We start from the raw sequence: 25,925 nt of genomic DNA, 5'->3' as shown, positions 1-25,925 counted from the left end.
AGGAAGGTGCAGTGAGTGCCGGGGCCACAGCCGGAGTTATTTCTATAGGAGGGAGGGGGCCCGGTCCCCGCCTTGGGGAGGAGCCCCGGGAGCCTTAATTATCGGGGTGACAGAGCGGCCTACCCAGGTATTACCCAGCCCTCACCCAAGCTCTTCCCTCTCCCGAGAGTGGCAAAGGGAGGCCGGCGGGACTTGTAATTAGGCACCTGTTAAGCTTCCACTTCCTCCTGGCCCCATGCTCGGGGTAACAACAGTCGCCTGGTTCTACAGCGTCCACAGAGCTCCCCTCACCACTCATTTGCTGCCTCCTTCCCCCGGGGAGACGGGGAAGCGGAAGGAGAGCCAGGCCTGGGAGGAAAGGTGGCCAGGCTGGGAAGGGTTAACCCGGGCCCAGGGACACAGGGGTCTGACCCAGCCTTTCCTGCAAGCTCATCTGTGACCCTGGGGGAACCCCCCCCCCTCCCGCCCCTGGTTGAGGTCTGTGGGAAGGGGCAGCAGGAAAGGGGACTCGGGCTGGAAGGAAGGCCCAGGCAGATGAAAGAGCCCCGGGAACGTCCAGCCCGCCTTCCCCTGAGGCCTCTGGCCCCTCAAAGGGAGTCGGGTCTCCCCAGGGCTGAAAGAGGGAGGCGTGCATGGGCACAGGGGCTTCCCCTGGCTGCCCCTAGGGAGCTGTGGCGCCCACCCCTACCTGAGGTGAGGCCAGCCCCGAGCGCAGGGGGTTCCTGGGCGCGGGGGTGTTGGGGGCCACCGGAAAGACCAGGAAGGGGGCGTGCGCGCATCACGTCTCTGCTCGTGCACACATTTCAGGGGTCACTTGGTGCCCTTGCTTCCAGGCACAGGAGGGGAGACTAGGCCCCTCGAGACCTGGACTGCTCACTGGGGTGACCTGGGCAGGTTGGAGCTGGGTGGGTAGGGGAGGAGGCAGAGCGAGAAGGCAGAGGACCAGCCCCCGGCTCTTTGGCCTAGGGGCTCCCAGGACCGCCCACCCGCGATGGTGGGGGTCAGGTCCTACGTGGTCCCATTCAGCAGCTCAGCTCCCTCGGAGGGGCCGTCGCTGACAGGGGCCACAGGGAGGGCAGGGGTGAAGAGCCTTGGGGAGAGTTACGGGCCAAGGCCAGCTCAACGAGGAAGCACGAGGAGTCCACGCGCCTCTGTGCTCCAAATCCCTCCGCCCCCCCCCCTCAGCAATGACAGGGTGCTCTAGGGCCCGCCAGAGGTACCAACGAATATCTGTATTTCCTTGTTTATTTTGAGGTTTATGAGATTGCCCTGCACCCTCGGGAGAGCAAGGATCATTATCCCCCCTTTACAGATGGGCGGTGGGGGGGATTCAGCCCACCTGCTGCTGCTGAGCCTGGCAAAGGGCGGGGGGCGCCTAGGCATCCTGACCCTCAACCCAGAGCGGCCCAAGGAAAGGGCTCGGTGGTCATGTGGGTTAGTAGATGTACCCACGGGGTAGAAGCTTGGAAGGCCAGTGATGGCCATCGGGAGGGGGGGCGGAGAACCGGGGGGACCAGGAAGAAGCGAGACTGCACGGCAAAGAGGAAAGCTGTGTCTCCATCAGGGTCAAGTGTAGGGCTGGTGGATTGGGTCCTGGCTGTCGGTTCATATCAGAGCCAGGGCGAAGGCTGGGTCGGGCGGTTGGGATCAGCAATGAGCTCGAGGTCACGCTTGAGGAACTAGGGCTAGATTAGGCTAGAGTGACGAGAGCTGAGGCTAGGGTGTGCGGCTGGGGTCCGTGTTAGGATAAGGCGCGAGCGAGGGGTTCATTCACAGCCACGTGTGGTAATGCGGCTACAGCCAAACTGGAGGCTGGGCCGAGGCCGACTTAGGGTTGGGGTTCCAGTAGGTTGAGGCTGGGGTTTGTGGTTTCTGCGTTCGGGATTTGAGCTAGGGTGGACTGTGGTTAGGTTCGGGACGTGCGTTAAGCGGGCCGCACGATTCATGGGGATCAGAAATGAAGTTTGACTTGAGACACGGGAAGACTTTTGTCCCCATCTGCTAAAGGGCAGACTGGCCAGCCTATCTATCCCTTGAGTCTGGGACAACACCAGCAGCGTCGTACCAACACGGATCAGTGTGTGAATTGAGGGTTTGGGAGGGGGTTCCAAATAGGCGTGAGCCCACCAGAAGCAACCTAGCCCCCTAACAAAGGATCCCCCCCCCCGAGTCCTGCTCCACAGCCTAAGCCCACCAGCAGTCAAGCTCCCCGAGTGACAGCTGGGGAGCTGGTGCAGGAAGCTATCAGCAGGGAGTGGGGCTTGGGCTCCAAAGTGATCTGGAAGACAGGGCCCACCAGGGGCACTTTTACTGGGTCGGAGTGGGGGGTCCCAGGGGACGCGTGCTGGGGGAAACTGAGGACCTAGATACTCCTAGAAGAACAGCCACTTTTGAGGGCTCCACACCGGGGGCCCTCAGAGCCTCAAAAGGCAAGTCACGTTGTTCTCCTTTGACCCACTAAGGGCTAATTGCCACCTCCTTGCAGTTTGGGGCCCATAAATGAAGCCGACAGCCTTCCTGCCTTGTGCCCTGAGCCCTGCAGGGTTTGGAGGCTGGTGACGAATGAGTGCACTGAGTGTCGGCTTGGTTTTCACAGCAGAGGCCCAGCCCCCTGGCTCTGAGACCAGCCCCCAGCCCGTGTCCCTCTCTGGGCTCATCCTCAACAGAGGAAGAGAGGCCACTCCCGGGAGCCCCCCACCCCCACCCCAACTCCTCCTCTCCCTTTCCCTCACCCAGTCTCCACCCCAAACATCCCATTTTCCCACCCACTTCCTTTTCAGGTCTCAGAGAGGCCTGGACAGATCCAGGGGACTGTTGGGGTCTGTCTGTGCCCCAGGGAGAGAGAAGACAGTTGTGAGAGTCCGTGCTCAGCAAAGGGGCACAGAAACACATGTGGCATCCGAATGGCCCATCAGAGGCTCCCAGGGGGAGAGAGGAGGCAGAGGGCCCAGGCTGCCATCTGTGGTCCAGAGTACCCTAGACGGCCCCCCTTGCTTTTCCCTAAGAAATCCACAGTTCATTCAGCACAGGAGACAGGGCCTCCTTTGCGCACGCCCGCCAGTTGGGGCTGTATTTGCTTTTTTTTTTTTTTTTTTTATTTCTTTGTTCCATCTTTTTTAATGTTTATTTATTTTCGAGAGAGAAAGAGAGACAGAGCGTGAGCAGGGGAGGGGCAGAGAGAGGAGGAGACACAGAATCCGAAGCGGGCTCCAGGCTCCGAGCTGTCAGCACAGAGCTCAACGCGGGGCTCGAACTCACAAACTGTGAGATGGTGACCTGAGCCAGAGTCGGACGCTTAACCGACTGAGCCACCCAGGTGCTCCTGCTTCTCTTTTTTTCAATGTTTATTTATTTTGAGAGAGAGAGAGACAGTGAGCATGAGTGGGGGAGGGGAAGCGAGAGAGGGAGAGAGAGAATCCCAAGCAGGCTCTGCACCATCAGCACAGAGTCGGACGCGGGGCTTGATCCCACGAACCGTGAGATCAGGACCTGAGCCAAAACCAAGAGTCAGATGCTTAACCAACTGAGCCCCCCAGGCGCCCTGATTATATTTGCTTCTGTCCTAAGACAGAAGCAGAATCCCAAGACACAGGCTTAGAAAGGAGTGAACAGAGACACAGAGGAGGGAAGAGGCAGATCCAGGACCCAGAGAGGCCCAGAGGCTGCTTCTGAGATGAGGCGCAGCCCAGCCCCACAATGTCTTGGGGAAGGACAGGCAGAGGCCCCGGCCGGCCTCCCCTTCCTCCAAAGCCTTGCACTGTAATTCCACACAACCGCTGCGGGCCCTGACCTCCTGCCCTGCCCCCAGGTCCCCAGGCTCAAGCTGGAGCTCCCATCTCCCCAGGTCTGCAACCTGCCCCCTGCTAAACTACACACACACACACACACACACACACACACGCACAATCAGCAGGCCCTTACCCCTCTCCCAGGCCCCCGTGTAGACCCAGGCTCACCCCTACAACACCCAGGGAGTGGACAGCAGACCCCAGGAGTGAGCGTGCCAAGAAAACCCCCAGAGGAGAGGGTCTGGACGACCATGGACGGACATCACCACACGAGTCTGAGAGAGGGCAGACAGGTGCACACAGGGTGGTCACACAGAGGCAGGAAGCCCCTGCGGCTGATCCCTTTTGAGAGCTCTCAGCAAGGGCTCGCGGTGGGAAGGCAGCCGGACCAGGCCACGGTGGGACCAGAAGAGTGGGGGGACGGGGTGGGGAGGCCCAGGTGACATGGGGAGACACTGCCGAGCTCAGACAAGGAACGGTTGGTCGGTGACAGAGAGAAGGCTGAGATCCATGGGTGGGCTCAGTTTTGGGAACTGGGCCAGGGCTCGGGGACCGAGGTCAGTGCTGCAGGGTCAGGGGTGGTGGGCAAGAGCTCCTGACCCCTGCGCCTCCCCGAGCCCCAGCTCAGGCCTCCCGAGGCTCCACGATTCCTGCTGGTCCGCCCAGGAGAAGGGGGGCCCCTGGGGGGGGCCAGATGTACCCAAATCCCTCCCATCAAGCGATGGCCCAGACTCACGGGAGCAAGCAGCACAGAGGGGTCCCCAGCCTCTAGCGGAGTGGCCTGCCCACTACCGTGTCAGCACGGCAAGGCAGGGGGTAGGAGTGGGGGGTCGAAGGTTGGGACCGGACCTGCTGTCAACGGAACCACCTGGATAGAGTATTTGAATTCCCGATGACAAACCGAAGAATTAAGAGACTCTGATAATAAGATGGGGCGCCTGGGTGGCTCCGTCGGTTGAGCGTCCGACTTCGGCTCAGGTCATGATCTCACGGTCTGTGAGTTCGAGCCCCGCGTCGGGCTCTGTGCTGACAGTTCGGAGCCTGGATCCTGCTGCGGATTCAGTGTCTCCCCCTCTCTCTGCCCCTCCCCCGCTCACGCTCTGTCCCTCTCTGTCTCTCGAAAATAAATAAAATGTTTAAAAAAAATTTTTTTTAAAGAGACTCTGACGGTAAGAACTATGTCCACCTCAAGGAGGTCAACCGTATGCACCAGGACCCTCATCCACTGGACAAGCGGGCTGGGCCCTGAGGAGGCCGCAATTAGCACAACTCGGTCTGGTGGGGACGGCAGCGAGGAAGGGGGTGCCAGCTTGCTCCCAGGGTCACGAGCTGTGGTGATGTGCGGCAAGCCCCCTCACCTGCTGGAAGTGACCGCTGAACAGCTCTGGGGGTGACCCGTGATGGGCCCGGGGCACCGCAAGCGGCTGGGGGAGCATTTCAGTCCCTGGGAAAGAAACCAGGGGATGGTCCAGCAGGACACAACTCAGAAGAGCAGAGCCGGGAGAGCCCGCTGATGGTTACTTTTGCCCCGAAGGGAAGAGCCTTGACGGCCGGATCTCTGGGGACCTTCTCCCCATTCCCGCAGAACATTCACCGGGGTTGGAGCCAGGCCTTCAGGATGGCCACACAACTCAGACCGGTCGTCCGGGACCGCGTGCACGTCTGTGTGCGGAGAGACCTTGGGATGGGTTCATTCACGCGTCCGGTGGGACTTCGAACTTTGAACTTATAGAAATAAAATTGCCTTTTGATTCTGCCGTGTGGATTCCCCCCAACACACATGGCGGACGGGTACTGTGGTCCCCCTCGGTGCCCGGGGGGCCGCCCCTGGCCCGCCTGGCCTGCCTGGCAGTTTCCAGGGAGGTTGTGGGGAAGCTGGCAGGGGCCGAGCAGGGCCGGGTGCGTGTCTGCCTCAGCCTTCCCCGCTAAGCCCGCCTGGCCCGCCCTCACTCTCCTCTCCCTGTTTGTTTCCGTTGCTGGGAGAGGGGAAGGCGGTGCCCGAGGGGTGGGGTTCAGGGGCAGCCGGGCCAGGGCTGGCTGGGACCATGGAAGTATTAACCATCAGGAGAGCTAACTGCCCAGCCCAAGGGATAAAGGTTCCCTGCTCTCCCCCGCCCTCTCCTTCCAACAGCCCACCCCACCCCACAAAATGCTCCGAAGAGTCCTGTGTTTCTAGAATTTCGAATGCTTGCCCACATGGCTGCATGAGGTACCTGAAGGGGTGTGGTAAAAAAAGAGCCCGGACTTGTTTCGTGTGGTCCCGGCAGCCAGGCGGATGCAGAAGATGACACTCGGACCATCGGGGCTGATCTGAGACCGTTTGGGTTGCCTTTTGAGGTAATGAGCATCCTGTCTCTCAAGGTGTGCAAGCCCGAACTGTCCAATCATTTGGTTAGAGGTTGCAAAAGGGATTCAAGCACGAGAGGGTCTCTGCGGCCCCTTCCAGATTTGAGACTCTGATTTGGTGCTCACCCCACTAGCCCCAGGACAGTCTCTCCCCAGGGGCCATGCAGAAAAGCTCCTTAGCTCTGGGCACTTTCTCACGCTCTCCACTCCCACCCGGTGCCTTGACTCCTCTTTCCAGGAGTCTCCTGAGAAAGCCACCCAAAATCTCAACCCTATTCCTGTCCCAGCCTCAAAGTCATCAAAAGGGCATTGGGGTGATGGGCACGCCTTGCCGAGAGTGCATGCAGAGCACAAGGAAAATGCAGAAGCGGCACCGGGACCAAGAGTGTCCCAGCAGGGAGGAAGCTTAGAGGGAACGTCTGGCTGTGTAAAGCCAGGCAGATCAAGAACGACCTAGCCTCTCCTGGGACTCGAGATTTTCTGTGATGTTGGAAATGAGCTTCTTCCACGTAACCTTGGGTGATTTGCTGGGATACGTCCCAGAGTATGGGAGGGGGAGGAGAGGGGGAGAGGTCGCCCTCTGGTCTGGAGTGTTACCTGCCAGGCTCCCCCTCTGCAGGGGGAGCGGCCAGGATGGGCAAGAGGGGGAAACTGTGAGGGACTTTGTGGCCTCCACACCTCGACTCCTTGTCTGAGACTCCAGCGTCTCCCCTCCACTGTCACCCAGGCAGCTGTCACCCTTTCTCACCCCAAAAGCCCTGTCTGGCTTTGAACTCTCTGAGCCCCTTTCATCCGAGCCGAATCAAAGTGCTTTTACTGAGACCAATTAATGTCCGGCAGTGACCCGAGTCACAGACAGGAATGCTGAGGCTTTGGGGGTGCCGAGGACATCCCCGCTGAGTCAGGGACAGCCGGGCTTGGCCACCAGGGAAGGCTGCTGAGTCATGCAGCCACTTCTCCGGCAGGTGCGGGGGGCTTGAGCCCGCCTCCCAGCCCCAGCAGAGGGTGACGCAGGGGGCAGGTAGGGGCACGGGGCCAGCCCAGAGCCGGGGGACATGTGCCCGCGCGGCGGCCGCCTGCAGAGCTGATCCAGGGCTCTGAGGTGGAGCCCCACCCCTGGATTTGCCAGACTACACCCGCCCGGCCTGACCCTGCGAGGACCCGAAGACCCAAGGGGCAGAGAACAGGCAGTGGGAAGATGCTGGGGAACCCAGACGACAGAGTCAGGAGCTGGAGCTTTGTTTTTCTCTTCTTTCTTTTTTTTTTTTTTTTTTTTTTTTGCATTTACGTCAACAAAGAAGCACCAAACAGCACTTCCTGGCCCCCCAGCCCTGCTTCCACACACGCTTCTGCCTCAGAGCAGAGGGGGGGAATGCTAGAGCCTTCCCTGGGAGAAAGCATGCCCCCCTCCCAAAGGCCCGATGTCTAGCTGGTTGTTCCTGAGCTGTGGGCCCCCCGTCCCCAAGTCCTCAGGAATTCCAGTTTTCTCTCTTCCTTGTCCCCCCGCCCCCCGCTCTGCAGAGCTGGGCTCACACGGTCCCCCCCTTGGCTCTGCCCCCATCCTCATGCGGCCTGACCCCACCAGCCCCCACTAACGCCAGGGACCTCTTCCCTGCCATCATCCCCCCTGCCCTTCGCAGTGAGAGGGGCGGAGGGTATAAAAGACGTAGCCCACATGCAGCTGGCATCTGAGGCAAGCCCCACTTCTAGGAGCCGACTCAGGCCGGCCCTGCAGCCTGCGGGAGCTTGTGCAGGGTGTGGAGGAATCCCAAGAGCAGCAACCAAGCCCGTCTCCCACATCACGGGCCGATTCCTGGATTCCTGGAGGGGAACGACTCCCAGACCGTCTGCACCTGCCCAGAGGTGGCCGTGTTCCCCCATCCCCGAAGCCAGGCCTTCATTCAGACCTGCCACCAGCCCCCCTCCCCCCCGCCGCGGGTCTAGGCCACGGCAAGATGGTCTCGTTCTTAGGCCGCGGGAGCTGCCAGGCCCCGCACACCCGCGGTTTCACGAGCCGCAGTTGTGGTGAAACGCAGACCATGCTTTAAGCCTGTGAACTCTGCCCGCTTCTCCGCACGGGGCCTCACAAGTCAGCAACGGGCCTGGAACACCCTTTCTTCCCGATCCGCACTCCGACAGGGCCCTTGCCTCCTTGGCCCTCAGATGGGTGACTCAGGAAGGGATCTGGGCAAACTCCAGGCACCCGAGGCCCTTTCTGGCTTTCCTGGCAAGAGGTTGCCCCGGCACAGGTAAGGGCTCACACCTGCCTGGTCCCCGCAGGTAGTAACCGTAGTTGAGGAGCCTGAGGAGCTAAACCACCACAGAAGGCGCCGGAATCCTCAGCGGCGTGCCCGTGAGGTCAGGGGGTGTCTCCCGTCCTGGGAGAGTACCACATCTTTCCAAGACGGGGGGGGGGGCGCACTCAGGGCCACTGAGCAGGAAGGAGGGAGCCCCCCGCCCCGGCAGCTAGCCTGGGCAGGGTGGGGCAGGCGGACAAGGTGCCTGGGGAGGCTTCCCTGACGAAGACGAGGCACAGGGAGAAGCTTGCCTGCCCACTCTCCCTGGGCCCTATGAAAAGAGCACTCTTGCCCGAGGCCCTTATAACCTGGCGTTGCAAACAGCCAGGACGCGCCCGGCACTGCCCTCTGCCTCCTCTAGTGCAGGGCCCATGGAGGGAAGCAAGGCTGGGCTGTGGATTCGAGGCCTAGAGCACCAAGGGGGTGGGCTGGAGCCTTCCCCACCCCCCTGGCATACAGAACGGGGAAACGGCTCCACCCCTGGGCCACAGCTGTGCAGCCCACAAGGAGCCTGGTGAGCGGGGTCCTTCCAGAAAAGGCTGAGACTATTCTAGAGGCACAAGACATTTGGCGTGGGCAGCCGAGGGAGGAGCAGGAGCAGACTGGCCAAGCGAGAAGCTTCCGGGAGGGGGGACCCAGGTCCGCTGCACCGGGTGCCTGGGGGGCACCCAGCCGAGGCAGGCGCTCAAGAAGCCTTTGAATGCGTGAATGAATCAGAGTGTTTGGGGGAAACCAGAGGCAAGCTGACTAACAGAGGCGACAGTGGCCTTGGGGAGCCCCAGCTGCCAGAGTTAGGAGAGAGCAGGTGACGGGGCAGCCGGGTCTGGGCGAGGAGCAGGGCCCTGGGTGGGCCTGGGGGTGGACAGGTGTCCGTGTTGAGGCACTGCCTGGAGTGGAGAGGGCAGAGCAGGAGGGTGCAAACACCACCCCCACCCCCCACCCCCGCCACAGGAGGTGGGGTCTGAGCCACAGGTGGGGGCCCAGCCCGGGTCCCTCCTGCCCCAGCCCCTCCCTGAGAGACAGCTCCAACCGCTGGCACTGAAATACCTCTAAACCAGGCGTGGGACAGGGGCAGAGCAAGGCTGTGCTGAAGGAGGACACGAAGGCCACATGCCGGGGCCCCAAGAAGCCCAGAGGACCCAGGGCGAAGGGCCGAGAGGCTGGGATGGACCACCTGCAGAGGGCACCTTTCGGTCCCCTGCCCCAGGCCATCGCGCCGCCCTCGGCCCTGGCTCCCTTCAGTACCCTGCAGCAGACACAGCCCCCGCCCCCAAGAAAGCTGAGCCGTTCCTTAAAGAAGTGGGATAAATTTAATCTGTACCTCTAAAATGTCTAGGCTAGCGGCAGTCATGGACGCCCAGAGACTGGGCAGAGCCTGTCCCCTTGCAGGCGTCCCCGGGGACACGGAGCCCCCCCCCCCCCCTCAGTTCACAGAGGCGGCTGGCAGGATGTTGGCTTTGCGCTCGGCTTCCACACAGTACTTCTCAGGGAGGCCGGTGGCTCTGCAGGGGGCAGGGGGCGGGACAGGCGTGCGTGGGCCGTGGGACCAGACAGGAGCAGCAGGAAGCAGGCCCCGGTGGGGGTTCCGGGACCTGGGGGCCCGCGCCCCCCATCCCGGCTCCTACAATCCGTCCCCCAGACACGTTCCCGTCAGGGCTCCGGCCCCTGCCACGGATCCAGGAGACCCCCGGGGCCCGGAACCTTCTGCGGCAGCCCCCCCCCTTCCGGAGCCGGGAGTCGCCCCGACTCCCGCACACCCCGTCCTTGGGAGAGGGGGGCACGGGGCGGGGCGCAGGGATCCGGGCGCACCTCAGCTCCTGGATCTTCTTCTTCTTGAGGTCATCGATGCGCTCGCGCCGCTTCTGGGCCTCCTCCTGGAGACGCCGGCCCTCCTCAAAGGTGGCGATGCGGTCCTGCACCTGCTTCTGCTGGTTCTCGCGCACTTGGCGCCGGAGCTCGTCCGCGTGCCGCAGGCGCCCCGCCGCCTTTTTCTCCGCCTCCAGCCGCTCCTTCTCGATCTGCTCTCTCTGAGCCCTGGAGGAGGGACACCGGCTTCCGAACGGCCCGTCTGGGCCGGCCCAGCGAGGAGAGGCACCCCGGGAACCTTCCGGAAGGGCTCCTCCGGTGGACATGCTTCAGAGACCGCAGCCCCGCACACTGCAGCCCTTTTCCGGGGCTCAGAGACCAGAGCTGCCCCCAGGCATGCCGCCCCCTCCTCAGCCAGGCCTGGCACCGCGGGCGGGCTCCGAAGGGCCCCCCATGTGCGCTCTGGTTCTCCTCCATCACTGTTTTGAAATTTTTTTTTTTTAATTTTTTAATGTTTATTTACTTTCAAGAAAGAGGGAGACAGACAAAGTGTGAGCAGGGGAGAAGCAGAGAGAGGGAGACACAGAATCCGAAGCAGGCTCCGGGCTCTGAGCTGTCGGCACAGAGCCCGACGCGGGGCCCCAACCCACAAACCATGAGACCTGAGCCGAAATCGGACGCTTAGCCGACTGAGCCACCCAGGCGCCCACTGTTTTGAAATTCTTAATACTTTTTGAACGAGAGATCCCGCATTCTTATATTTCACCAGGAGCTGGCCCGTGCTCAGGGTTTCGCCCACTGGAAGCTACTGTTCCAGCTCTTTCTGTCGTACAATGCAGAACTCGTCTCTGGCTTGTTCTAAGATAGTCTCTCTCCCTCTCCCTCCCTCCCTCCCTCCCTTCCTTCCCACAAACAATAACAATGACATTAACAAAACTGCAACGGGGATGCTTAGAAGTGACAAGGACTGACACCTGCCGTGCAGGCTCTCGTGTTTGCGGGAAGAAGGCGGGAGCTCGCCAAATTCCCCACAGGGGCCTCCTCACGAGGGGACTTTTACGGGCCCTGATTTCCCTGGCCAAGCAGCCAAGCAGCCCGCGTGGGCCAGACAGGCTCCGGAAAACTCAAAGGTACTGTGTTCACATCCCAGGGGGAGCGCGGTGCTAGGCCACCCTGGGCTATCATCTTAGTTCTTTTTTATTTTTATTAAACTGTTTTTTTCATGTTTATTTTTTGAGAGAGAGACAGACAGAGCATGAGCAGGGGAAGGGCACAGAGAGAGAGAGAGAGAGAGAGGGAGACACAGAATCCAAAGCAGACTCCAGGCTCTGAGCCGTCAGCACAGAGCCCGACGTGGGACTCGAACCCACGAACCTCGAGATCATGACCTGAGCCGAAGTCAGACACTTAACCAACGGAGCCACCCAGATGCCTCTTGACAGAATCAAAAACCAAAACAACATGTAAAATCATCTCAGGCAGGGATTCCTTACCTGCCCCCCTGCCCTGAGGGTACTCGTGTCCCCGACAAAGCTTCCAAAAGCACAAGTCACTTACTCATCTCCCCAGACCCACAACACGCAGCATCGTCTCAACTCTGGGCACGTCCCTTACACCGGCGGGCACCTCCCAAACCCTGCACCTGCCACGGAGCCTCCCGGGCTGTCAGGAGACACGCGCTGGCTTCCTCACCCCTCTGTGTTTAGACTCCAAACCTCCACTGCTCAGACACATCTGTGACAGCAGGAAGCCTTGCCTCTTTGCCTCACCCTTATTTTCTTAGATGGATAAGGGTTTTCTGTTGTTTTCCATCCTGCGAGACAGGGTGGAAATGGGAAGCTGCTTGTGTCACCGGAGATCCCCTGGGCTGGCAGGCAGTGAGAGATCTGAGTTGGGAAGAGCCTGGTCACTTCACGGGGTTAGGGCAGTGACCTTGGAGCCTGGGCCTCACCCCGGACCAGTTACATCAGAATCCGTGGAGGTGGAGCCCGGGCCACAGTACTTGGTGAAAGCTCCAAGGCAATTCTCAGCGCCACGGGGGAGGGGAGGTCAGCTCTCCCTGCCTAGTCGGTGAGCTGAGAGTCAAAGGCATCCCTCTGTCCGGAAGCAGGAAGCCCACGTAGAGGCCATCCACAAGGTCATGCTTTGAAGTAGGAAAAGTTGCATTGCTGGCTACGGGCAGGGACATTCCTAGCACTTGAAGACACCTGGCCTGGTGGTCACGTGGCCCTGGAGACACCAGGTCTAGATGCTAACCCAGAACGGCAGGTGACACCGAACATCTCCGAGGGGCTGGTCTCGCTTTAATAACTGGCTGGTGCATATGCTTCAGGCAAACAAAGCAAAGAAGGGACAAATGGGTCAGGGGAGAAGGAGGACCTTAATTTCTTTCCATTAATATTTATTAGTGCCTGCTAAAGGCATGTGACAGTGAGGGCAGGCATCTGAAAGGTAGTTTGGAGCCCAGGGGCAGAATCTTCGGGGCCATTAAGGAAGCTGCCTTCCTCGGCAGGCTTCCGGAGACCACGGCATGACCCTTGAGGGCAGGCAAAGGCCACCGCGGCTGGGGGGAGCAGGCGCGGGGGGCCCAGGGTCCAATAAAAGACCAGGACCCTGGCCCTGGCAAGGACGGAGATTCCTACAGATCTGCTCTGCCTCTGGCGGGGGGCCCTGGGGCCTGGCATGCAACTAGTGGGGTCAATACCAAGGAGGACCTCTGGCACATAGACCAGGTAGACGAGAAGGCCGGGCCGCACCTCTCAGTCTCTACTCACCGGAGCACGATTTCTGTAATCTCGTATCCACACCCCCATCGCAATTCGGTTTGTTTCTTTGAAAGCTGCTGCTATCACAGAGTCCGAACCAGAGCAAGAAAGGAGTCACTCCTGGTGAGCCCAGAACACTTAGCCCAGGGGGTGGGGTCTGGTGGCGGCAGGTGACCCCGACTGACGCCGGAGCAGCCGTGACGGCTGGCGGCTCTGGGGGTGAACGACGGGCAAGGAGAGCGACAGTTGTGAACCCCTCACTTCCACTTACAGGTGGGAGTTATGGCGGAGACAAAAGACAACGAAAATAAAAGGATGACGAGCTGGCAGGAAAGACAGATGGATACAGGGGAGGTCAATCCAAGTAGGAGTTGCTCACATCCTTCCCACAGCGATGGCCAACGACAGTGTTTTGTTCACCTCCAATATGTCCCACGGCGGAGCCTTGAGTTTACGTGTTGGATACTGTTTATCAAATGAATGGCAAAGACACCCCCCGCCCCCCGGAGCTCTTCTCCAGTGACTCACAAGCTTGGTGTCCGAAGCTCTCTCTGTTCCTCGTATTCTCCCCCGCTGCCCGCTTTATCCTCACCCCTAACCAGCGGGGGTACGTCGAGGCAGGGGAGGGCAGAGGGACCAGATGTATACTTTTACTTACGCCTTTAATCCTCCGGGACAAACAATCCAAACAATACCCAATTCTTTAGACTCCTCCGGGTGCTGGTTTCCAAATCCCTAATCGGAAAATTCTTGGCTCCTGGGGCTCCTGGGTGGCTCAGTCGGTGGAGTGTCCAACTTTGGCTCCGGTCATGATCTCACAGCTCGTGAGTTCGAGCCCCGCGTCGGGCTCTATGCTGACAGCTCGGAGCCTGCTTCGGGTTCTGGGTCTCCCTCTCTCTCTGCCCCTCCCCCTCTCAAGCTCTGTCTCTCTCTCTCAAAAATAAATAAACATTAAAAGTTCAAAAAAAAAAAAAACCAAAAACAAAAACCTCTCGGCTCCCCATTCTTGTCTTTGAAACATTTCAACTACCCATCCATTCAGAATGGCCCCACCGTCCCGGGCAAGAGGCGAGCACCTCTGTCTGTGCACCTGCCAGCAGGGTCCTCCCCCCAGCGCGGGCCATCCCTGCCGCAGGCCAAGGAAAGGAAGCCGGGGTGCCCGGCCCCACCTACCGAAGAATCCTCTCGAAATCGTCCCGGTCCCGTTGCACCTGAACGGCCAGAGCGTGCTCCTTGAAAGCCACCTGTTCCAGCCGGCTCTGGCGCAGTTTGGCCTCTGTCTCCATCTTCTTCTGCGCGTTTTCCTTTTCCTTCCTGCGCCACTCCCTGTCCGCAACCTCCTGGTTGCGCTTGGCCCGCAAGGCATCCTGGGAAAGGAGAGGGTGGGGAGACCAGCGAGGGTGCAAACCGACCCCGAGACCCAGCGGGCACCTCAGGAAGACACCGGCTGCAGACTCCGACATGGCCTGCTTTGAGGCGTGGCGTGGATTTCTCTGGCGACGAGGTCATTGCAGGGAAGAGCACACAGAATCTCGTAGAACTTTCTGGTCCGCAGATACCCCGAGGGGTCACCTTGCCCTCCCTCGCCGCCACCCATCCCAATGCTTTCCTCCCCAGACCTCGAACACCTCCAGGCGGTCCTGCGATGGCCTCTCGTTTTAAAAGCTGCTAATGATCGGGGCGCCTGGGTGGCTCTGTCGGTTAAGCGTCTGACTTGGGCTCCAGTCATGCTCTTGTGGTTCGCGGGTTCAAGCCCCGCATCGGGCTCCTGCTTCAGATTCTGTGTCTCCCTCTCTCTCTCTCTGCTCCTCCCCGCCCTCATCAGACTGTTCAAGTCTACGTAACCTGCATCCCCTCTTCCGCACCTCTGCCCTCCAGGGTGGTTTCGCAGGCTGTCCAAGGGGGTAGTTAAGGGAGTGGGGGAGGCACGGGGGAGCCGAGACTGAGCGGGTACCTGCTGTGCCTGGTGATCCTGCGCCTTCTCCTGCATGGCCCTCAGCCGGGTGATCTCCTTCTCTTTCTCCCTCCGGATTCTCTCCTGCTCAGCCTCAAACTCTGCCTCTCGAGCCTGCCAGGAAGAAAAGGTCTCGTAGAGCAGCCCCCACCGCTGCAGCCTTGCAGAGACACGGCCAGCCACGCTTCGGGCAGTCCTGCGGGGGCCAGCAGATACCCAAGGAGCGAACCATCAGAGTCGGCGCCCTTTGCCACTTCTCGGGAAGAGCAGACATATCCCTACAATCTTCCCAAACCCGGCTTCCCAACTAGCATTCTTGGGTAGTCATAAGACTAATGGCTTGGGTCGGGCGGAAACGTGATCCTCCCATAAAGAATGTTCCGTAGCCATCATTCTACCTGCCCAGCCTTCTGTGAAGCCCAGTGAGTTGCCCACTTGTGAGTTGTGCACGGGGGGCTGTGTGTCAAGCTGGCCTCGGTTTCACCTCGCCCCAGATGGCAGGTTTCTCCTCGCTCTGGAGACTTCCACAACCAGTCTCTGCCTTTAGCCCTAGAGGGGCAGCCCCGGCTGCAAGAGCAGAGGCCCCTGTGAGGTGAGTCTTGTGACATGGGCTGTGGGCGTGCCCAGGCGCCCGACCGCTATGCCGGTCGCCAGCCTATCCCAGCTCCGCCCCCCGCCCCGGTGTCCCTTCCACATGTGAAGACCAGCCCTACTCTTCTCCTGCTCGGAAATCTCCGGTGACTTCCCCACCAGTCCAGGCCTCCAGCCTCCGCTCAAGGTCCAAGGGGTCCCCAACAACCGCTCTCAGCTCCCCGTCGCCTCGCCACCTCATCTCTTGTCATGACGGCCACGGGCTCTGCAAACTGTCCACCAGCTCCCACACGTGACCGGCTTATTACCACTACATCCACCCATTCGGGGAACCGGTGGCTGAGCTCCGCACAAAGTCCACGGCATTCCAGGTACGTTCGACCCAGTCTGCTGTTGGACACACAGCGAAGCATTGGGGGCATTTTGCATCGGTCAGTGACAGGGCTTACAAGGTGCTGTAATGGTTCAGTGAGACAACAGCTGTAAAGCACTGCGCACAGAGCCCGTGCACAGACTGAGCTCCCGACGTACGGCAGCTCTGTGATCACTGTGATGCCCCAACCATCCCCGCCCCCAACCATCTCTGCCCCCAACCTCTGTTCCTGCTGTTGCCTGCATCTCCTGGCATCTGATAAGCAAGCCAAAGCCAAACAATAAATACATTAAAAAGCTTTGTTGAGCTTCATTTTCTGTGGCTTGCATCTGGAGCATACAGGTATATCCGATCTGCCGTTTTCAGAACACGCCCGCGATGCCCCCCTGCCTGTCATCCCTACTACAGGGAAGTAGGGCACGTTCTCTGTCACCACGGAGCCTCGGAGCTAGCAGGAGGGGGCACACACATGCAGCACTGAATGCCTTTCCTGCCACCTTCAGCCCTCCCTTCTCGTTGTACCTAACTCCACGTTCGCTCCGTCTAAGCCACGTTCGCTCTGTTTTCCACTCTCCACTCCTCACTGACCCTGGTCCCTCTGGTTCTCAGCCCGGCTCCTGAGTGAGCCCACGTGGCGTGAGCCGCCTCTCCTGGATCCCCTGCTCTGCGCCACACCTGTGGTTGCGGCTTCCACAGCCACTGCGGGAGAAGGCTCTATTTCCTAACACCCAGGACAGGATGCCCAATCTAGGAATTTTCACAAGAAAGTTATGGGGCGGGTGACCCATGATTACCGGGGATATAATTACGCAGAGGCCACCAGGAATCCACAAAAACTTCACTTTCCCCGATAGTTTTCATTTTGTTCCCTGCCTGTACCTGACCCTCATCCAACTTCTAATCAAAGGTGTTAACAAGGATATAACACCCTAAATTGGGTGTCCCTCGAGCCTGCTCTCTGTTAATGAATAAGTGAACCGGCCAACATGAAGAGGAAAAGGAGCCAGGTCCTTGAATGAAGGACATCCGTTTTGAAAGGGAGGCACGGCTGCCTGCGGCGAGTCCCCTTAGATCTCAGGCCTGCCTGTCCGTGTCGTAGATGTTTCGCTCGTGGCCACAAGCCCCAGGCCTCGGAAACCTACCGTCTTCAGGGGCGCCTGGGTGGCTCAGTCCGTGGAGCGTCCAGCTTCGGCTCAGGTCGTGATCTCGCGGTTCATGAGTTCGAGCCCCACGTCGGGCTCTGTGCTGACAGCATGGAGCCTGCTTCGGATGCTCTGCCCACCCCACCCCCACCCCTTCCCTGCTTGCGCTCAGAGGAAGAAAGAAAGAAACCCACCATCTTCTTCTTGGTGAACTCCATCACCATCTGGTCCGCCAGCTTCTCCTGGGCGAGCAGCTCTGCTTTCTGTCTCTGGTTTTCGTCGTTAATGCGCTTAATCTCGGCTTGCATCTTCAATTTTTCCTGGTGCCTTCGTTCCATGTCCTGAAGGAAGGAAGCCTCCAAGTGGAAGGGGGCAAGACCAGGAGACACTGGCACGTGGGGGCAGAGAGAGGCAGGGGGACGCGCACCGTCTGCGGTCTAGCCACCGCCGCCGGCCCCTGGTCAAGGGGCCCTCCAGCGTCGCCGGTGACCCCTCGCAGCCCCTCCTTGCCGTCTGTACCCTCTTGGCTTGGTGGCGGTCCTGACACTCTTGATTTCCATACACTCTCAGGGAAGCAGAGGCTCTTAAAACTCTACCCGGCGGCTCCCACGTGTCCTACGAAGTCCTACCCGCTGTTCCCGGGCTTTTCCCCTGCCTTCAGTTTCCTTCTCTTAGGCAAACCCTAGCTTTTGGTCTCGACTCAATGGCGATGACCGAAATAATAAAGCGTTGCCCTCATTGAGTACGTTCTACCCGTTGGGCACTTTATGCAGCCTAGCTCTGAAACCTAAATGCACCCCAAGACCCTGAAGGGTAAAGCTTGTTATGTCTCTCCTGCGGATGAAGACACTGAGGCCCTGAATTTAAGTGACTTGTCCGGGGCCATCCAGCTAACAAACGCCAGTTCCAGAATTTTGGAACCCGGTCTTTCTAAATCAAAGTTCCAGTCTTCCCTGTCGGTTCTCTCTGCACCTCTGAATCCCCTCTGCCCTCAAGACGGTGCCACAGCTCAGGCACTGCCCTGTGGGTCCCCATTCATTCTTGTGGGTTTACTCTGTCCCAGCCAGGGGACGGCAACCACGTCACGTTTCCTGCCTTCCTGGCAACATGCGGCCCAGTGACAGGAAAACAGCAAATACTCAATAAACTAGAACAGGGATAAAGGAGAACCAAAGTGAATGGCGTGTGAGCAAAATAAAAAAAAAAAAAAAGGTAGACACAGAGAAACACGATGAGTGAATGATGGCGGTCAAGGCACCTGACCCTGAGGGACAAGATCCCTTCTAAGGAAGGAGCCTGAACTTGCAAAGCCCCCGATGATCTGACGGAGCACATTCTCAGGGCCCCATGCGGAGTCTTGTGCACAAGATGGAATGTTGGAATCTGGCCCACCTATACTCTCCCAGGAATCTCCATCTCTTTGTGCCCAATTCTTCTACCCATCAACTCCCGCCGTGTGCTGTTTCCAGTTCCTTCCATCTGTCAAAGGCCAGGCCGCACCCAAGACTTCCAGCTCTTCCCCAGCCGCGCTTCTGACCTGACTCATCTGAGGCAACTCTGCGGGCTCTCCCCAAGCTTGACTCACAGCCGAGTTCAGGGCTCCCGGGAAGCCTCGTGCACCAGATCAACACAGCACTGACTGCCCCCCCCCCACCTCCCCCCCAGGCCTGTGATGCATGAGTCATGGCCGTCAGTGCTCCCTCACTCTCGCCGTGCCTACCTGTTCACTCACCCCACTTTTCCCCACTTGGCCCAGCGACTCTCCACCCCTTTCCCCCTTCTCCCTTTCTTCCTTTCCTTTCTATCTGCTTCCCACCAGAGCTGGGGCTGCCACTGGTACCCATGCACTATTTAATCCCTTGACCCGCTCAACTAGAAAACCCACCGACTTCCCATCCACGATGCATACAACCATGCATTGACTCACGTCTTTGCCTATTTATTTACTTTTCAGTTTGTTGTTTTTGTTGGCTCACTAGACTTCCAAGAAACTGAAGGACTTTCACTGTCTCTGATCTCTGAAGCCATTGCAAAGCAACCCCAGGAACCCCTCCCTCCCCCCGCCGCCCTGCTCTACTCCCTCTTGCTAGCAAGGTGGGGAGCACTGCCCTGCACCACCCAGAGATCATAAGGCAGGTCTGAGCTGGGAGACACACGTTCCTATCTTAAATGTTTTTTTAATGTTTGTTTATTTATTTTTGAGAGTGAGAGAGAGACAGAGACAGAGCACGAGCAGGGGATGAGCAGAGAGGGAGACACAGAATCCGAATCAGGCTCCAGGCTCCGAGCTGTCAGCACAGAGCCCGACGCGGGGCTCGAACTCACAAATCAGGAGATCATGACCTGAGCCGAAGCAGGACGCTCAACCGACAGAGCCACCCAGGCGCCCCAACACATTCCTATCTTCAAGTCGCCTAAGAACACTTCCTGGAAGCTCGGAAAGTGCCTCTTCGAAGGACAGTACCAGTACGACGAGACACATCAGGCAACGGTGTTGACTCACGGATGCCTGGAACTTTCTCAGGGAGTCCACCAATTCCCCCTCCGACAATCTAGCCAGATCTCCCGGCCTTCCTTTCGCACCCCTTCCCTGCATGCTGAAGCCCTGTCTCCTCTTCCGGGCTCTTTCCCTTGCTCCCTGAGCCAGGAGATCGGCCAGGCCTCTCTGGCTTCTCAGCCCAGCTGGGCCCCCTTCTCAAGCAGCTCACAAGGCTGCCTGCCACCCCCCCCGCCCCAGTCTTCCTGACTCTCCCAGTGCTCCTCCCCTCACCCCCCACACAGGCCCTCACACTGTGAGGCACTCTGAGAAGCCTCCATAACTGTGAGGCTGCCCCCCAAGACCCCTCGGGGACCCCCATCCCTCACCGCCATCACATCACAGGGTGGGGGGGGGGGGACGACAACCAGCCATCTTAACGTGGGGAATGAGGAGAAAAAGGAAAGAATGCACACTCCACAAGTTAAATGACACCCTGAGGACATAACCCGACAGGCCGGAAAGGGGGACGCTCCTCAAGTCTAGCTAGCGTGGGCGCTCCAAAATACCGGTGCCATAGCAATGAAGGCAGGAAGGAACCAGAGCTCTTCCAGGTGAAAGCTGACAAAGGAGGCCCAAGTGAACGCAAGGTGGGGACCTTGATTGGATCCTGGTTGGAGCGACAGAAGACAACTCAAGGCACCATCAGGGAGCCACTGGGGGACTAAATGTGGATTCGGTATTAAACGATATCAGAGAATCATTGGATTCCGCTTTTCGACGAGGGGCTGTGAGTGTTGTAGCGTCCACTGGACAGAGAACGTCTCTGTGCTTCCGAGACAAGGGCCGCAGCATTTAGTAGCAAAGAGCCAAGACACCTGCAGCTCACCGCCGAATAGCGTAACAGTGACAGAACGCGTATGTGCTCCGAAAAGAGACAAGCGAGCAAGGCAGACTGGCAAGCGGAAAGTCTCGAAGTCTCAGCCCAGCGCTGATGGGTGTGACACAATTCTTCCAGTTTGCCTGTGTGTATAAAAATGTTCACAGGCGGGGCGCCTGGGTGGCGCAGTCGGTTAAGCGTCCGACTTCAGCCAGGTCACGATCTCGCGGTCCGGGAGTTCGAGCCCCGTGTCGGGCTCTGGGCTGATGGCTCAGAGCCTGGAGCCTGTTTCCGATTCTGTGTCTCCCTCTCTCTCTGCCCCTCCCCCGTTCATGCTCTGTCTCTCTCTGTCCCAAAAATAAATAAACGTTGAAAAAAGAAATTTAAAAAAAAAAAAAAATGTTCACAGGCAAGGGGCGCCTGGGTGGCTCAGTCGGTTGAGCGACCGCCTTCAGCTCAGGTCATGATCTCACGGTTTGCGAGCTCGAGCCCCGCGTCGGGCTCTGGGCTGACGGCTCGGAGCCTGGAGCCCGCTTCGGATTCTGTGTCTCCCTCTCTCTCTGCCCCTCCCCCTCTCATGCTCTGTCTCTGTCTCAGAAATAAATAAACATTAAAAAAATTTTTTTTGATTTTTTTTTTAAATGTTCACAGGCCAAAAAAACGGAGTGGGGAGGGGAGAACAAATAAATGTGCCAAATGCTCGCCAGCCAAGGGCCTCTGCCTAATCCCAGCAGACCACGCCGGCAAACAGGAGAGGATTTAAGTCTCCGTGGTTCCGGCGGGTAGTTCGGGCAGGTATGTCATCGTTTCTTCTGCGATGGATGTGCCCACGGGTTTTATTTAGACGAACGGGTTGGGGGGGGGGTTGGTGGGGGCGGCAGGGGGAAGGCTTGGCTCTTGGCACACAATTAATCACACTGGGGTGCCCTGTGCTTTGAATGAGGGAACCGCAGGGAGCCTGGGCCATGGACCCCGGTCCGGTCCACCTGCTCGGCGCATCGCATCCCCGGATAATGGCAAGAGGGCTAGAAAACATCCCTAGGGGCTTGCGTGTGCGAGGCAGACAGCTATGTATTTCCTTTCTGTGTCCACTCACGCAGGCGCGTTGGTGTCGGACCCCACGACCCGGGGAGGGGGGCGGGAGGCCACGAGTCCAAATCCCTGCCCACCCCCGCCCCCCAGCGCGGCGCCACGGCCAAACGCCTGTTCAGTGCGGCCGCGACGAGCTAAGGGCGGCGATGTGAAATGCGCAGGTGCCTCACAGAAAAGCAGTGCACGCCCCAGTCCCCCGGATCTCGAGCGCCTTGGCGCCGGAGCCGCTAGGAGCGGCGCTCGGTCGGGCGCGTTACCCGCAGATCTTCCTCTTGGAGCTGCTGCAGGGACGCCAGCACCTGCTCCTTCTCCTGCTCCCGCTGCTCCGCCAGCAGCGACCGCTCCTCCCGGTTCTTTTCCATCTGCTGCACGATGTGTCGTCTGCCCCTAGGAGCGAACGGCAGCGCAGGGGCTCAGAAACCCGGGGCCCGCGCTTCTCTGCTCCAGCCTCCACCCACACAGCCCCCACGATGGGAGGTGGCAGTCACAGGGACAACTCGACGAGCGCCCCGTAAAACATCGCCGTGCTTTCTGAGACCAGACTGTCCTGAGGGGGCCAGTTCCCTACCTTCCAAGCCCCCTTTCTTCTAAAATAATTTTTTAACATTGATTTATTTTTGAGAGAGACAGACACAGAGACAGAGCGCGGGCAGGGGAGGGGCAGAGAGAGAGGGAGACACAGAATCCGAAGCAGGCTCCGGGCTCCCGGCTGTCAGCACAGAGCCTGACGCCGGGCTCGAACCCACGAACCTTGAGATCGCGATCTGAGCCGAAGTCGGATGCTCAACTGACCGAGCCCCCCCAGGCGCCCCAAGCTGCCTTTCCTGAGATTCCCCTTCTTCGTTTGTTTGCCCACGAGTGCACCCCACATCGCAACGCGCCTTCTCCCTTTCAGCGTGTCAAGGGCTTCTGAAATCCTATCGTCGCCCCCCGCAAGCCCGCCAGAGCAATCGTGGGGCACCGGCCCCCCCCCCCATGCTCGCTTCAGTTAGAAAGCCCACGGTCTCCTTCCTGTGCTGCCTCTTGCTGCGTCCTGTCTTGTCCCCCAGCCACCTCCCCCGCCCACTTCGCTAGCCGTCCGTCTGTCTTATGCCCCGGCCCTCACCGCCGATGGACAGGGCTGGGTGTGAGCAAGCCTCTCGGCTCAGCAATGCCCTGGCTCAGCTCCACAGTAAAAAGCAGAGAACCCAGAGTCTGCAATCAGCGTGGCCGGTGACTCCCTGTGTGTCGTTGGGGTGACAATAAACGCAGAGGCGTCCAGACCCCATGACGGATGAGTAAAGGCAGGGACAATGAGGGAGGACACAGGTCGGGGTGAGCATGGGGAGGAAGGACTACGAGACTCCCATCCAGGTGGAGCCCTTGAATGGCTTCCTGACTCCAGATGAAATAAACGGGAGGAATGAGTAAAAGAGTCTCAGGGAGGCAGGGCTGGGGCTCAATATAAGGACCAGCTCAGATCATTAGAGCGGCCTAATGAGGCAGGCAGAGATTTTTTTTCCTTAATTAGAGCCGTTTGTGCAGGAGATTAAGAACTACTGAGCTAATAAATAAATGTTTATAGGGAGCCTACTGTAATCTGCCAGGGACCTACGAGAAGAACAGGGAAGGATGGTTCCAGAAGACTGAATCAGACGGAGAGAGACACCAGCCAGTCAGTGTGGTTCAAGGACTGTTTATGGAAATATTTCTTGCCTTCCATGGTGGGTGTTCTATCTAGATCTGGGACACCGTGATTCTATGATTTACCTCCTCTGGGGCCTGTCCTTTCCTGCAAAGGGAAGGGGAGTGAATTTATTCATTCTAACAGGTGTTAACCACCGGCCACACTCTCTGCGAGGCCCGGGAGCTACGGAAGTGAGTTAAGACGGGGACGCCGTCCTCAGGGAGCACGCCGTCTGGCGCGGGCCGGGGAGCCGCGGTGCGAGAAGCATAACACAGTGTGGGGGAGACCACACCACGGTGTGGCCGGGCACCAGGAGGGAGCCAGCGAGCCTGCCTGCTGAAGGGAGAGGGGTGTCCGGGGGAGGTGACAGCAAAAGTGTCACACACGGAAAGAAGAGAAGGCGTTTTCCAGGGCCAAAGGGGGAAAAGAAGAGGCTTCACAGCAGGAGGAAGGACAGAAGCGTGAACTGTGACAAGCCCAGGGGTGCTGGGGGAAGGGGGTGGGGGGGGGATGCGCAGAGGGGACGGCAGGAAAAGGTGGGAAATGAGGCTGAAGGGGGGCCAGGTTGTGAAGCAACCATCTTGGGAATCAGCCTTGAGAAGCTCTGCGGTTCTCGGAATCCCTTCCTCAGGCTCTGAGATGCTCACAGATGGTGATCGTGACCATTTCTCTTCTCCTCCCTTGGCAAGGCTACCCGCACCCAAAGAGCCACGGAAGCGCCAGGGAGGGAGGCCCCAAAACCACCGCTTTACCGGATTCTCTCCTCCCTCCTCTTCCTGTCCAGCTCCTCCTGCCTTTGAACGGCCTTCTGCCGTTCCTCCTCCATCATGTGATCCAAACGCCTCTCCTCCGCGTCCAGCTCTCTTTGAATCAGCTGCTTCTCCAGGATTTGGGCATCCCGGATGGCATGGCACTTGGCATTGAGGATGATCTGGAGGCGGGGAGACGACAGTGGCCCTGGGTCAAGGCACGCGGATCGGGCGGGATGCGCCAGGGGGTGTGGAAGGTGGGGGCGAGAAACGGGTCCCGCTGGGTATGCTGGACACGCGCACAGCCTCGCGCAAGCCCGGGAGAGCGAGAGCATCCTGTGCTCGCCCTCGCCTCGGCGGAGCTCCACGCCGACATGTGCCAGGCCCCTGGTCTGTGCGAGGAGAGGCCACGGTAGCGCCTTGCAGGGTATCGGGCCTTCGTGTCCGGGGGAGGGGGGGGGGGTCATCGCGCTTCGAGAACATAAGGAAAGCTACGGACCCTGTCCTCCTTAAGATTCACTCACACACACGCACGTTACATTTCCATGAAACTTCAGAGGTTCGAGGTTCCCCCTGGGGGACCCATGAACCCCCATATTCAGACCCTCTGTCCTACTTCTCAGGGAACCTAAGACACTCTTGCAGAGACCAAGCCGCTAGAGTTTTAAGGGGGATGAGCCCCACGTGACACATCAGGGGACGGCCACCCATGAGAATGAGCGAGAGAAAGTTCTGGAAAATAAAAGGAGGTGTGAGGAGAAGGTGTAGATGAGGGGGTTGGGGGTCGGCGGTGAGCATTTGCTTGGGACCCACGTGCAACTGAGAAACAAAAGTCCAAACGAGCCTCGGGTCTTCACGCTCTGGGCTAAAGGAGGCGCTTTGGTGTCTTGAGAAGAAGCCCGCTGGGGGGGGGGGGGGGGCAGGGCGCGCGGCCAGAATGGAGCCAGCAGGACAGACGCGGAAGTCGCGTCCTCACCTTCATGTGCCCACCACACTTGGGAAAGCCTCTGCTGTGGGTTAGCCCGTTCACCCCCGCCAATCACCCTGCTAAGCGGTTTCACCACTCTCGCTCTACAAATGAAGGCAGCGAGGGGCGCCTGGGGGCTGGGTCGTTGAGCGTCCAACTTCAGCTCGGGTCACCATCTCACAGTTCGTGGGTTCGAGCCCCGCGTCGGGCTCTGTGCAGACGGCTCGGAGCCTGGAGCCCGCTTCCGATTCTGTGTCTACTCCTCTCTCTGCCCCTCCCCCGCTCATGCTCTGTCTCTCTCTCAAAAATAAACATTAAAAAAAAACAAAAACAAAAACACAAACAGATGAAGGAAGTGAGTCCCAGGGTTGGTATGTGACTTGCTGGGGGTCACACAGCTAGCCTGTGGCAAGGCCGGTCCTCCCTCCGACTGCAGCAACACGCCTCCTCCATCAGCCCCTCACCGGTCACCCCTGCTTTCCCCACGTCCAGCTGGGGCAGAGCCTGTCCGGTAAGAGGAGGGAGGGGGTGGCAGTGCGTCCTGGGGGTGCGGGAGGAGCGAGGCCCCCACCTTGCTCATGCCCCTGAGCTCCTCCTCCTGCTCGGCCTGCAGCTGGCTGGCTCTCTGCAGCAGGTCCTGGGCCCTCTCCTTGGCTGCCTCCTCCAGGTCGCTGAGCTTCCTGTTGGTTCTCCACACCATCTCCTTGTGCTTCATGATCTTCTTACGTGTGGCCACTGCGTCCTACAGGACGCGGTCTGGATCAGTGGGGGGATTGCCCTGGGTGCTGGCCCTGCTACCACGGGTGACCCAGTGTGACCCCTGGGATGGCTTCACCCCGTCATGCCCTCGGAACCCAGAAGTTTCTCCGCCTGGCTTCCTGCTCGCCCCGCCCCCGCCCCCAGCAGCGTCCACACCTGGCGTGCGCTCTAGGGTCTCCAGGAAGCACACGTGGGCGCCTCCTGCCAAGGCCCCCTGACCAGAGCTCCCCGCTCCCATCGGCAGAGATCGGGGCTCGGGGAGGGCAGCTACCAT

The 25,925-nt window shown here is 59.4% G+C and overlaps 1 protein-coding gene and 1 long non-coding RNA gene across 4 annotated transcripts in view; one reads left to right on the top strand and one right to left on the bottom strand.

The window, feature by feature from the left end:
• Positions 1-9,722: 9,722 nt before the first annotated feature.
• Positions 9,723-25,925, bottom strand: part of CFAP45 (cilia and flagella associated protein 45) — a 26,781-nt gene continuing 10,578 nt past the window's right edge. Inside the window, exons 4-12 of one of the 3 annotated variants that reach the window (XM_040452469.1) lie at positions 25,923-25,925; positions 25,464-25,634; positions 23,929-24,107; positions 21,768-21,897; positions 17,257-17,403; positions 14,957-15,070; positions 14,176-14,369; positions 10,241-10,465; positions 9,723-9,933 (exon numbers count right to left, since the gene is read on the bottom strand). The exon at positions 25,923-25,925 is cut by the window's right edge and continues 142 nt beyond it. In XM_040452469.1, coding sequence (XP_040308403.1) covers positions 9,855-9,933; positions 10,241-10,465; positions 14,176-14,369; positions 14,957-15,070; positions 17,257-17,403; positions 21,768-21,897; positions 23,929-24,107; positions 25,464-25,634; positions 25,923-25,925 — 1,242 coding nt within the window. In that variant the 3' untranslated portion in view covers positions 9,723-9,854. The remainder of the gene's footprint in view (positions 9,934-10,240; positions 10,466-14,175; positions 14,370-14,956; positions 15,071-17,256; positions 17,404-21,767; positions 21,898-23,928; positions 24,108-25,463; positions 25,635-25,922) is intronic. The other 2 variants (XM_040452471.1, XM_040452470.1) reach the window with 2 other exon arrangements.
• On the top strand, positions 11,613-13,678 carry LOC121015524 (uncharacterized). The gene is made up of 2 exons (XR_005783850.1): positions 11,613-12,505; positions 13,276-13,678. It is a non-coding gene; the product is annotated as an uncharacterized LOC121015524 (long non-coding RNA).

The sequence above is a fragment of the Herpailurus yagouaroundi genome, unplaced genomic scaffold, assembly GCF_014898765.1.
Source record: "Herpailurus yagouaroundi ecotype Mexico unplaced genomic scaffold, PumYag 207, whole genome shotgun sequence".
Lineage (NCBI taxonomy): Eukaryota > Metazoa > Chordata > Mammalia > Carnivora > Felidae > Herpailurus > Herpailurus yagouaroundi.
The sequence above is the reverse complement of the archived record's forward strand: the minus strand, read 5'-3'. Positions and strand labels throughout refer to the sequence as shown.